Below are 13114 nucleotides of genomic sequence, written 5' to 3' on the forward strand. Positions count from 1 at the left end.
AAGATTTGAAAAAAACTGAACAAATGGTAATATATCCCATGACATCAATGGAGTAATAATAACATTAACCAATTCAAATCATAATTTAAAACTATCATTTAGAATATCTTATAAATGAAGCTATTAATGCACTAGAATTAGATATTAAGAAAATGCATTGTCCAAGTGATGGTACTATACTCAAGAAAATAAACATTCCTTTTTTGATGATAGGCTAGTTCATTCTTATAAGAGAATGATTTGTCACAAATCTCACAAGAGTGCGACTTAATGCCAGTATGAATCTTTTTGTGTCTCAACAAATATTCTTTCTTTGCAAATGATTTATTACATTTATCACATGTAAATTTTCCTTTTCTTTTCTTTTTATTATCACGTGACTTTGAATTAATCAGTTTTATCTCTTGTTCAACGGGCAAATTTGGCTCTTTGCTAAATAACTCAAAGTCTGAATCGGAATATGATGATTTATCCGATTTTGTGTCAGGCATCTCGTAGCTTTCAAAATCGGAATCATTTTCGTTTTCGTGCATTTGTTCTCGGTTTTCAGTTTCCATTTTTGTAGGATTTCTTTTTTCTAAAATAAAATTAATATAATTGGTGCATTGTCTCTCCCAGCCTTATATTTTAATTCTAAAAATTATTTTAAGTTCCAGAAGACTAATGAAGCCTTTACCTAATCTACCTTATTGTGTTCAAAATAAAAAAAAAACAGTACCTAAAACATGTTTTTCAGAACAAACATTAAAACATCATATGGCTCACCTGCATACCCCCTATTACGATCAAATACACCCCTCTTGTTGTCACTAATACAGCCCTTGGAAGAAACCTGTGCACGCCACTATTTAAAATCATTTGCGGAAAATTTTGTTCAAAACTTAATCAGAATTAAATCTTCCCAAAAATATGACTTAAGCATGATATTCTCCCATTCGTTAAAGTAAAAGTTTGTGAGAAAAATTTCTACAGAAAAGGGTAACTTTTTGTACATCAAGTTATCGTCCACTGTCTTATCAACAATTTTCCTTAAAAGTCTTACCTTAAATTGAGTAATGTATCAAAACAAGAAAAAGTATAGGGTATTCAATATTCAAACATTTTATCATTGGAGTCTGAAATACAGTATTTGCATTAAGTAATATACAAAGCAACAAAGAGTACAAGTCGACAAGGATATAACACAGAATAAAAACTGGAGTGCTTTCAACTTTTCTGAGTTCATAAGTATATGTCCCATTAAAAAAAAATTATTTTCTTAATAGCTGCTTTGCCTCAAGAAACTATAGGTGAAATTAGAGCATAAAACCATCATCCTATGTTCTATATGAAATTTCTCTGAAATGAAGAACTTAGGTAATAACTTAAGTTGTTAGCAAGATCTAAACGAACAGAACAAAAGCCCTAGGTAATACTTTACATAAAAGATATATTTATTGTACATTATACAAAAGAAAAAAGGAATAAAGGGGGGGGGGGGGTTAATGCAACCATCTCGTAATCAATGTATTAATGGCACTTAGAATTCGAATTTTGATATGAAATTTTGCATGAGTAATCCTTGGTAGGTCTATTTTCCCTATATCGATCAAAAAGTTGGAAAAGTAGCGGCTAACAGCTGGCGGCTCAGCCGTTTAGCCATTTTTTCGCTATTTTCAATGGAAATTCATTACGAAACCTATCTACACATAATTCTCTTTTTCGCTCCAAAATGTTTTCAAACGGTTCTAGCCGGAAGTTGCTGGTACTAGAAATCTAAAAAATATCTTTTTGTATCATTTCACATGATTTAAAGCAAAAATATGTTTTAAAAGTTGATTCCTACGTAATTTATGACTGATTTGCCCTAAAAATAGCCAAAAACGGCTAAACGGCTGAGCTAACTTTTTTAACCTTTTGTTCGATTTAGGGAAAATAGACCTACCAAGGATTACTCATGCAAAATTTCAGATAAAAATTCGAATTCTAAGTGCCATTTATACATTGATTAAACCCCCCCCCCCCTCCCTTATAATAAATCATGTGTGTTTTTTGAAAGAAAGAACCGTTGGGAATTAAAATTTAATTTGACCTCCGGTAAAGTAGAAGTAAATGCAATTTTTGCCCATAAAAATAAGATAAAATTTTTTACTGGAAGAAAAGTTGAAGTATGGATATAATTTCAGTTATATATCCCTGCCATGGAAAACAGTATCTATAGAATTAATGATTATGCCTATACAAAATTAAATTAATTTCATTGCCAAAACCAGGTATTTATTTATTACACTTCTTTTTTGCAAGTTATGTCATCTAAAATGTCAATTGATTTGTGATTAATCAAGTCAATACTGTAGTTGACACTCACAGCACAAGAATAAGATTGCTTGCTTTAATTCATTGTAATATCATTTGGTTCAGCTTAAATAATGTTTTAAAGGACAGAATTGTTTTCAGTTTTCATCATTGATGTTATCATCAGGAAAGTCCATGTCAGTAATCTCATTAGCATGTATATCAGGCTTGGTTTCAATTTCACCCTCTAAATTATCATCATTTGACTGACAATTATTGTCTAAAACCAGGTTTAAATTACTTTTATCATCCACTACTTCGTCAATTTCATGAATATTTGGCTTTATATCCAGTGGTTCACTTTTCACGCTTTCAACTTTCACTGTTCCATTATCTTGTCGTGTTTTATGAAATTGTGTCTTGTAGTGTTGTAAAAAAGATTGTCTTGTGTTGTAACTTTTCATGCATATATCACAGGAGAATTCATTTTCAATCGCAAGTGGGTCTTGTAATTCAAAAGATGAGGATTTTTTTCCTTTTAGTTTTCGAGGATTTGCAATTAATTTTACTGTAGATTTATCATCATCAAGGCTATGGAATTCTTTTATATGCTGGTCAAGTTTCTCTTTGCCTTTCAGATTAATGAACTGGCATATGTGACAAGAGTAATAGGTAATATTCTCACAATGAATATTTTTCTCAGAGTTCAGGTGTTTTTTAAGTACTTTACGGTTTGCAAACCGTTTCTTGCACTTGTCACACTGATGTTTTCCTTCGTGTGCTTTCATATGAAAGTTGAAACATCTAATTGAGGGGAATATGATATGACATAACTGACACGTTAAGGCTTCAATGTGAAATACCTTCCTGTGATTTTTTAGAGCGAGTTTAGCACTGAAAGTCTGATCACAATTATCACAAGTAAAAACTTTTCCCGGATTTTTCTTCTTAATATGAGAAGCCCACTGATGTCTCTTTAGATTTTCCTCTGTTTCAAAAAACCTGTCACATTTATCACAAGGGTAAATCTTTCCTGTAAAATTATCTTGTTTTATTGCTCCATGTTGGGTCCATTTATGTCGTTTCAGGCATTCCTTTGTCTTAGAAATTTTGTTACATATATCACAAGCAATTCTTTCATCTGGTTTCTTGGCTGAGTGAATAACATATTTATGTCTTGTTAAATTATCCTTTCGATTGAAAATTTTATTACATTTATCACAAGTAAAATTTTCACTTTGAGTTTCATTTGTATGCTCTAACTTTTTGTGTCTTGTTAGATTATCTCTCCACGTGAACGATCTAATGCATAGATCACAAGGATAACTTTCATTCAAAGATTCTTTTTCAATGTGTACTTTTTCATGTCTTTTCAGGTTAGATATATTATACGTAGAATAATCACACAATTTACAAGAAAACTTTTTTTCTCGATCTATTTTTTGTTGTGTAGGATCAGCATTGTGTATATTTTTATGCTTTTCCAAGTTATACGAGTAGGAGGTTGTAAAATCACATAAATCACAAGAAAAATACTTTTCTTTTTTCAACAGATTTTCGCCTGCATGCAACTTTTCATGTTTCCTTAGATTGCACTTTTTAGTAAAAGTCTTATTACATACATCACAGGTATATCTATCTGGTTTATCTTTCTTCTGTTTAATATGAGCAGCAAATTCGTGTCTTTTTAGGTTATCTTGTCTGTCAAAGGTCCTATCACATTTATCACAGGAATAAATTTGATCAGATGGTTCTTTGTTGTGGATATTTGCATGTACTTTCAAGTTATACGCATATAAAGTAGCAAAACCGCACAAATGACACGAAAACTTTTTTTCTCCCTTACTCTTTTCTTCCTTAGGCAAATGTTGAGCTGTATGTATCTTTTTATGCCTTTCCAAGTTTCCTGATCTTGAGGAAGAATACTCACAAAAGTCACAATAATACATTTGTTGTTCTTTCAAAAGATTTTCCCCTGTGTGCAGCTTTTTGTGCTTTGTTAGGTTACCCTGAGAAGAAAATTTGTTATCGCAAACATTACAAGTAAATTTGTCTTTATGTCCCTCCGAATGGATTTCTTTATGTCTCTTTAGGCTATCCTTACTAGCTAAAAACTTGTCACAAATGTCACATTTCAATGTTTGGAATGAATTTTTGCTTCTTTGCGTCTCTTCTTGAAAACCTGCAGTTTCGTAGTCTGAGTTACAATATTCTGACAATGAAAGTTCATCCTCCGAGTTCCTGGAAAGTAAGTGTTCTATAAAAGTGGCTATAGAGCTCTCATATACAGGGATATGATACAAAAAGGAAAAACATTAGTTTTTTTTGTAAGATCTTTGCTTTCTAAAGGATAAAAGAACATAACATGTCAAACCCTCAATTCTAGTCTTAGGGAATAATACAATGGACTATAAATTGATGTACCCCCGATTAGGAAAAATAATATTACCCTTTCTAGGATTAGAATTATTCGTTGGAAAAATTTTGCACAAAACTATCAAGATTTAATAAAGGAACCCAAATTATTTTTTCTAACGAATGAGAGAACGTGATTATTAAACGTAATTTAGGTACTAGTATGATTTACACTCCAATGTTCCCTTCCTCTCTGTTATGACCTCTCGATAAAAAAATCCAATAAATCTTATGGTATTAATATTATCTTCTTAGAATTTTTTTTTTCAATTTTGAAAATTATAAGCCCCCTTCCTACCCTACCCTTCCAACAGAGGAAAGGTTTTTTCGTGTGTATTTCTTTTATTCTGGTTAGGAAATTTTATATTGGTTGTAGGATAGACCCGTGGAGGGATTAGGTAAAAAGAAGAGTTCCAGTGCGCGCTTGCTGGGGAATTTGTTGGGAAAGCACCAGGGTTACAAACTAATTCAAAGATCCTTCTTTAAACTTTACATAGAACATTCCTTTTATTATCCCTCATTTCATATGTTTCAAAATCTGAATCAAAATGTGACATATCATTTGCTTCAGCCGCCTCCATTTTTGATAACAAATATCTTTCTGAAAAAAAAGATAATAACATCTAGAATATAAGCTCGATATATATATCAGACGGACCAATAATAAGCAGAAAAACTTCTTATATTTATATTACATACATTTATGAAAAATAATTAAGATGTCCATGGTTCTTTATACAAATTACAAAGCAATCACCGATAAATAAATAATGTTCCATCATGAGTTTAATTAAAATAAATAACAACAAATAAAGATTTTTTTGTTTACAAACAAATGTGAAATATACAACATTTTTCTATGCATAAATCTTCCCTATATATTTAAATCAACCAATTATAACAACAATAGTTACTGGTAATATTGGAGAGAATAGTGCATAACAAACATAAATAAATGTGCATGTATACTAGAATTTCCTTTTAAAGTTTGATCAATTTTAGGTAATGGACCATCTAGATATAATATGTCTCTTACTGTTATGAAAAAAAACTTTAGTGTAAAAATTACAAAATAGTTTTTATCCCATTATTTTTTCATATTGCGCATATGCCGCGATTTTCTTTTTTAAAATAAATGTCGTCATAAAGATATACATTTTTTTTCTTCCAAAAAGTGTTAATAAATGATTATATGTTTCTCTAATGGTGCATAAAGATACTAAAGGGTAAGTAATGTATTTTAAAATTTGAAAAAAAAGTAATTTTCTGCCTAATTTTATTTCCTTTTTCTCAAAATTTTGATTGCTAAAGAAATTAGAAGACGACTTTTATGCTGTAAAAGATTCATGGGGAATTTGCACAATTAAAAACAAAAATAAAGAATGTTACAATATTCGTTTCACTATGCCCATTTCTTTAGAGTCGCATCAGCAGGGAAGGGACAATTGGCTCACAATTTAAAGTTGTATATAATTTTTTTTGACCACCTGATCGATTTCGTTGTATAACAAACTTTGGGTTCTTAACTTCTTTTATTGAATTCTGATTGGTTGGTTTCCAAGTATCAGTATAAGATGTATATCAATTTACAGCCCATAGTCGATCATCATATCTAAAATAAATTGAACTCTGTAAAACCAGTAAGATACCCCAAAACAACCGTGGAAGAAGTACCAAAAAGTACATCCAAAAATAAAAAGTGAAGTTTCACGAAAATGCGTTTAATTATTCTTTTTCAGCTTTAATGATCAATACTTTTATAAAGTTATGTTTGAAAGATTTTTGACTAACAAGTACTTTTGCTTTTAGCAAGACATGAGTCATTTTTAGAATTTACACGACTTTAATTTTACAGTGCCTATATTTGTGTTATTTATTGCCTAGATACAAAATTCAATATATCTATCATTAATTATTTTCTAACTTTTGCATGCATTAATTTTTCTGAAATGTTAACTTAAAATACTTCCTTAACGAGATTATTTTAGGCAAAATTTAAAAGAAATTTTGGGATTTAGGAACTTTTTCTGTCCTTAATCTGTGCAAAGAATGTTTTTTTTTCATTGCAATATATGATTTGACTGTATTTTTAAAAAATGAAATTAAGCAATTATGAAAAGCAAAATAACTCTTCTTTAGATTAAATATTGTTGGAAATGATATTATAGAGATATCAGATATTTTTTTGAGTTTTTGTGTTTTCTTATGTACCTACGCTATAAGTATTTATTTGCTAATATGAATATTTTATTATTTTATTACAGATAGTTAATTATAATATGAAGTCAAGATGAACTCTGAAAAAAGAACCATATCAACAAAAAATCCCAAAGACAAAACTGATTTAAATTGCGACATATGTGGTGAATCGCTTGCTTGCAGATCTGACCTAAAACAACACAAAAAGAGTCATGTGGAACACAAGCCATTCAAATGTGAATACTGTAACAAAGCATTTCGCGCTAAGACTAAACTTGTTTATCATGAACGTGGCCATACTGGTGAGAGGCCGTTTACTTGTGATATTTGTGGAAAGGCATTTGCACGCAAGGAAATTTTGGTGCTCCATGAACGAACACATACAGGCACAGATTATTTTTTTGTTATCTCTAAAACGAAGTCATCCACATTTTAAACTAAATATGTACTATTTGCGCCGCGCCCCTAAAAACCTCTTCAAAATTTCAATGTTTATTATAAGATATCACAAGAAAAGCGAACTTTTAAATGAATCATATGATAAAATAGTGCCTAAGGTTTTTTTTTTCATTGGTTAAGATCTCGCTGACCTCATTGAGATCTAAATTTTATTTTGTATACGTATTTAGATTGTGTAATACTAGTTTATTTCTAAATTTAATTGTTGGGGGTGGTTTTAGGCTATTTTCTGCCCTTTGCTCTAGTAGGGGCGCAGCCGCAAGTTTAAAAATATAACAGATAAAAAAATGCATAAAAGTAATCTGGTTCCACTTTAAGGGGATAAACTATTTAATTGTCAAATATGCGGGAAAGGATTTGCAACGCGCAGCAATTTGAATGTTCACATAAGATTTCATACAGGAAAGATTGAATAAGTTTATGAAAAAACAAGGATGACACCATCAGTAAATAGCTGAGGTCATATTTTTTTAGATGAGGGGGTTCATATGCTCGATAGGCACTATGAGTGAAAGCACTAGGATTTGTTTGTTTAAAGCAATTTATGTTGAACATTTGAATTATTTTAATAAAAATGTGCTCTGATTATAAGACCACAATAAGCCATTATCCCTTAAATCGCATTTGGACCACAGACAAACTTTATGAAGAGAACTTATTGTTAAAACTTATTAGGTTAAGTAAAGGTTAGAAGAGCCTAGAGTTTTTTTTGACTTGATATATCTCATTATGTTAAAGTGAATCAATACAGAAAAACATTTGAAAAAAATACGCAACTCCCCTTTAAAATTTTTTCTTCACATTGAATAAAAAAAGTGATATTCTAATAAACTTATTCCATCTATTTTACAAAACAGGCGAGAAACCTTTTTCATGTGATAAATGCGACAAAAAATTTGCTACAAAAAGTCTACTCACAACTCACATACGAAGCCACACTGGTGAAAAACCATACTCGTGTGGTGTTTGCGCTAAAAGTTTCAGCAGTTCCACCAACCTGTCGCAACACGAAGTAGTACACACTGGCCTAAAATCATTTCCATGTGATATATGCCACAAATCGTACGTTACGGATGCATGTCTGCGTAGGCACATAAAGTCTGAATCTCACCAAAAACGGTTGGCGTTAAAAGAAGGCGGTATTATGGCGTCGCCTTCAGTTAATTCCGACACTGGCAGAAAATCATATCCATGTAATGTATGCCACAAATCCTATGTTACCGAGCCCCAGCTGTGGAAACATTTAAAGTCTAAGATTCATCTCAAAAGGTTAAACGATTCGAATTTTATTGCTTGCGACAAAATTGATGATAAAGGTGATATTAAGCTTGAGGAAAGTTCTGATGAAGAAAATACGCTTTTTATCAGTGATGGTCTTGTAAAGCGTGAAGAAAATGGCAGTATTGATGGCGCCAAGGAAAAACTTTTTGATGATATGGAGATAAAAGAAGAATTGACTGTATAATATAGTTGGTTAAACTTTAGAAAGTTACTCATTATTAGCCAAGCTTTTCTATAAACAGGGTCTGTATGACCGTACATCTCAGTTAGCGTTTCTCGTTATTTATGCATATTAGAATTGTACTATCAATTTCAAACTTTTAATCACGACAATTCCTGTAACAATTAGGTTGGTATGATTTATATATAGATTAAAATTATTTATTTGAAAGTTTAAGCTATGCTAGTTTATAACTCCCATTAAGATTTTTGAAGATGTCCAAAGTTTTAAAGCATACTAATGAATGAAAGTTTTTATTAAAACTTAAGGGACCAACATAATTTTACAATATTATATTCTCTACATTAATAAATTTGTGAATAGTTTCAACTTCACTACTTTAGTACTTATGTATGTTCCCATCGTTAATATGATTTTATTCTTTGTTTTTGGTTTAGACAATTATTTAATAAATTTTTATTATGTGAATTTGAAACTATCACCTGTGTGTATCAGAAATTCTATTTTCAGATAAAAGAGAAAATTACTTGTGAAAAAATATAATGCAATTAGGTACTTTATGAAGGTATACCTAAATAATATTTTGAGTCTGCATTTTGAAAATAAATACTAAAGGATCTTTGTATAAGGTAGCCTTAAATTCAATTCAAGTTTAATTATGATTTCTTTGTGAAAGCGATATCATTTTTAGTTACACCATTTTGTTTGTTTTAGAGCACAACCACCAGTTGTGAGCCATTCAAACTAATGATAGAACTAACAGTCTTTCAAGACAGTAATAGTGGTCTCATGCTACTTATTCCAACAATTAAGTTTTGAAGTGATGGGTAACCTTAAAATAAAAATCGTGCAAAATGTAATTCACTCAAAATTACTTAAGACAAAAATGTATTGGATCAACTAGACAAAAATAGTAAGATATGAACTGTGGATATTCTTATTCTTGTGATGTCTGCTTTATGCAGTTTGATCAAGAGCTTGACTTGATTTGCCATCAAACATTTCACTCAAGTGACATTATAACCCCGACAAACCACAATACATTTTCATGTGATTTATGCAAGATAGCTTTCGTCGAAGAAAACGATTTATTACGACATCAGGTTGTTCATGACCATCAATATTTTAATATAGAAATAGTTCAGAATGAAGTTTATAAACCCAAACCTATGTCATGTGATACTTTTGAAGATATTTTTTCAACTAAAAAAACATCACCAAAATTATTTTCATGTGATGTATGTCAAATAGTTTATAATTCGAAGGGTCTATTAGAACAACACCTAAATACTAAGTACCACAACAAAAGAGTAAATACAGTAGAGGCTAAAAAATCATCATTAAACAACAAAGAAATTGAAAATAATTTTAGATCCGATTTTCAAACTGAAGTAATGATAGAAACATTTTTATGTGAAATATGTGAAATAGTTTATAACACAAAAGAACTTTTAGAACAACACTTTTCTACTAAATACCATAATAAAAGAGCAAACACAGCAAAGGATAAGAAATCATTAATGAACAACCAAGTGACTGGAAGTCATTTTGGATCGGATTGTCAAAAGAATAAAGATTTAATTCAAGTAATGTTTAAAACATTTGCATGTGATACATGTGAAATAGTTTATCACACAAAAGAACTTTTGGAACAACACTTTTTTACTAAATACCATAATAAAAGAGCAAAGACAGTAAAGGATATAAAATCCCCATTAAGCAACCAGTTAACTGAAAGTCATTTTGAATTGAATAATAAAAAAAAAAATAGAGATCAAACAGAAGTATTACTTGAAACATTTTCATGTGATACATGTGGAATAGTTTATCATACAAAAGAACTTTTAGAACAACACTTTTCTACTAAATACCATAATAAAAGAGCAAACACAGCAAAGGTTAAAAAAAATCATTGAGCAACCAATTAACTGTAAGTCATTTTGAATTGAATAATAAAAAAATAGAGATCAAACAAAAGTTTTACTTGAAACATTTTCATGTGATTTATGTGAGATAGTTTATGATACAAAAGATTTGTTAGAACAACACTTTTTTACTAAATGCCATAATAAAAGAGTGGAAGTTAATAATTCTTCAAAGAACCGTCAAGTAACTGAAAGCAGTTTTAAATCAGAATGTCAAATGGATAAAGCTCAAACTAAAGTAATGTTTGAAATTTTTTCCTGTGGTATTTGTGAGAAAGATTATGAAACAAAGGAGCTTTTAGCTACACATTGTGAAACTAAATATCATAAAAAGAGAAAAATAAATTTAAGTTATTTTGATGCTGATGCTCATTTTGAAAAACTAAAACAACACAAAACTTTATTTTATTGTGAATTTTGAAATGAAAGTCCATATTAGATACTCACATAAAATCTTACCACCAAAACAAATAAGGAAAGGAACCAATTAAAACTATAGTTGAAACAATTTCATGTGGTATATGTGTAATAATCTATGATACAAAAGAACTTTTAGAACAACACTATGAAACCAAATATCATAATAAAAGAATGAACTCCTTCAAAGATAGAATATCTTCTGATATAATGAGTGTTTAAAACGAAGCTTTTCTTCAGTTAGTGACTGTCCATCTGTGAATAGTAAAATATTTTTATTTGTCCTTTAAAATCTAGTTAACTAATGTAGCGATTGAATAAACCTTTCCAATAAAGCTTTCTGCAATTTCTTATGCTTTAAAATTTAGAAGCAAAGCTGCCAGTAAGCCGAAAATTTTCATTATTTACTACTTATTATTTTTATTTAAAACAGAACAATTTTGCAATTGATTACAATTTTTTCTTTCTCTTATTGTATGTCCTTATGTTTAGCTTATCATTTGGAAACATCTCGCTAATACTCAACAATAACATAGTCTTCCTTGCTTTTATATAGGTAGCACTTTTATACTTTCATAGATTTTTTAATCTTTAATATTGATTATTTTGTCACTTTTCAGAAATAATGAAATGATTTAAGCCAATTTTGTTTTAAGCGCAACAATAATAATAGGCAAACATATTTTAGGTAAAACATAAAAATTTGTAATCCCAGTAACCGATGTCTCATGAGTGAATCTTACCCTTGCCCCACCATCCCTAATTTCTAAATAAAAAGTGTTTCTAACCCTTCGGTAACTATATATATAGGCCTTGGACGCTTATTAGAAAAAAACATCTACTTAAGTAAAAAAATCTTTACAAAAAAAAATCAAAGTTCTAAATTAAGATCAACTGTTGCACAATATGAAATAAAACTTTTTTTTAACAAGGTTACAAGGATAAAGCTTCCCAACAGGGGGTAGTCACACATGTTTCTGTTTCTTGATATCTTAAAAATTGAAAGCTTTTCCCCCTTTAATCGTTATAAATTTTTTAACCTACTAATATATGTATATTTTGAAGGGAAATATATGCTATCAATGATGGAGGTGAATAAAGAAAATGAGGTTTCACATTATGATTCCGATTATGAACCATATGAAATGAGAGATAATAAAAGGCATGTTCTATGATATTCTTAAACAGGCAAATTAAACACCTAAATTACTTAAGTAAGAGCTGTGCTGTGAACAACAAAATCACAAATAAAATGTTTTTAAACTTTTGTTCCTACCAATTCGATAGTTTTAAAATAATATTGCTTAAATGTGAAAAAATTAAGGGGGGGGGGGGGGGGTTGAGGGGTGGCAGTGATGCTACTCTAAAGTTTGCTTAAAAATAAAGTTCATTCGATATGATTTTGATTTAGCTGAGAAACTATTTAATGAATAATACCTTTAAAAAAAATTATTAGGTATTTACTTTGTCCTGGTTTTAATTTGTCAATTATCTAAAAGTTCTTATTTTCACTTTAACGTGATTGTTTTGTTTCTGGACCAAGGCATTTTCATTGGTTTGTGTTTATCAGGTGAAGGAGGGGGGATTGTAACCCCCCCTCCCCCTTATTTCATCAGATATTCCGTCATTCCCCTATATTAATTAATTAAATGCTAGAAATTATTATCTCTTTGAATTTTTTATTGATAATTTTATAGAACATCTCCTTTCCAGAAACTTGGAGGATGAACTTTCATTATCAGAATATTGCCACTCAGACTTTGGACGGTCTGAAAGCGAAACTGATACACAAACAAAAATATTTACATGTGATACTTGCGAAAAGTCTTTTACTACCAAGGGTACCCTGAAGAGACACAAAGAAATCCATTTGGAAGGGAGTAAGAATAGATTTCCTTGTAATATTTGCTATAAAAAGTTTTCCTCAAAGGGTAACCTAAATAAACACAAAATGCGGCACACG

General features: G+C 30.1%; 2 protein-coding genes across 3 annotated transcripts; one reads left to right on the plus strand and one right to left on the minus strand.

Annotated features, from left to right (window-relative positions):
• Positions 1-1042: 1042 nt before the first annotated feature.
• Positions 1043-4511, minus strand: LOC145311683 (uncharacterized). The gene is made up of 2 exons (XM_080150648.1): positions 2132-4511; positions 1043-1215 (listed from the first exon to the last, which is right to left on the minus strand). Exon 1 carries the CDS (start codon positions 4221-4223, stop codon positions 2433-2435), a length of 1791 nt encoding a protein of 596 aa, XP_080006774.1. The 5' UTR covers positions 4224-4511; the 3' UTR covers positions 1043-1215; positions 2132-2432.
• Positions 4512-6948: 2437 nt separating this feature from the next.
• LOC145311678 (uncharacterized) lies at positions 6949-9332 on the plus strand. Of its 2 annotated transcripts, XR_013876758.1 has the most exons (4): positions 6949-7274; positions 7666-7745; positions 8201-8871; positions 9118-9332. XR_013876758.1 is itself a non-coding variant. In XM_080150644.1 (3 exons), the coding sequence occupies exons 1-3, from the start codon at positions 6980-6982 to the stop codon at positions 8810-8812; spliced, it is 987 nt and encodes a 328-aa protein (XP_080006770.1). In that variant the 5' UTR covers positions 6949-6979; the 3' UTR covers positions 8813-9332. The 2 variants fall into 2 exon arrangements, 1 of the variants encoding a protein (XP_080006770.1); XM_080150644.1 differs by having other exon boundaries at positions 8201-9332.
• The last annotated feature ends 3782 nt before the right edge of the window (positions 9333-13114 follow it).

Source organism: Acartia tonsa, chromosome 2, assembly GCF_053477335.1.
Source record: "Acartia tonsa isolate MP-2025a chromosome 2, ASM5347733v1, whole genome shotgun sequence".
Taxonomy (NCBI): domain Eukaryota; kingdom Metazoa; phylum Arthropoda; class Copepoda; order Calanoida; family Acartiidae; genus Acartia; species Acartia tonsa.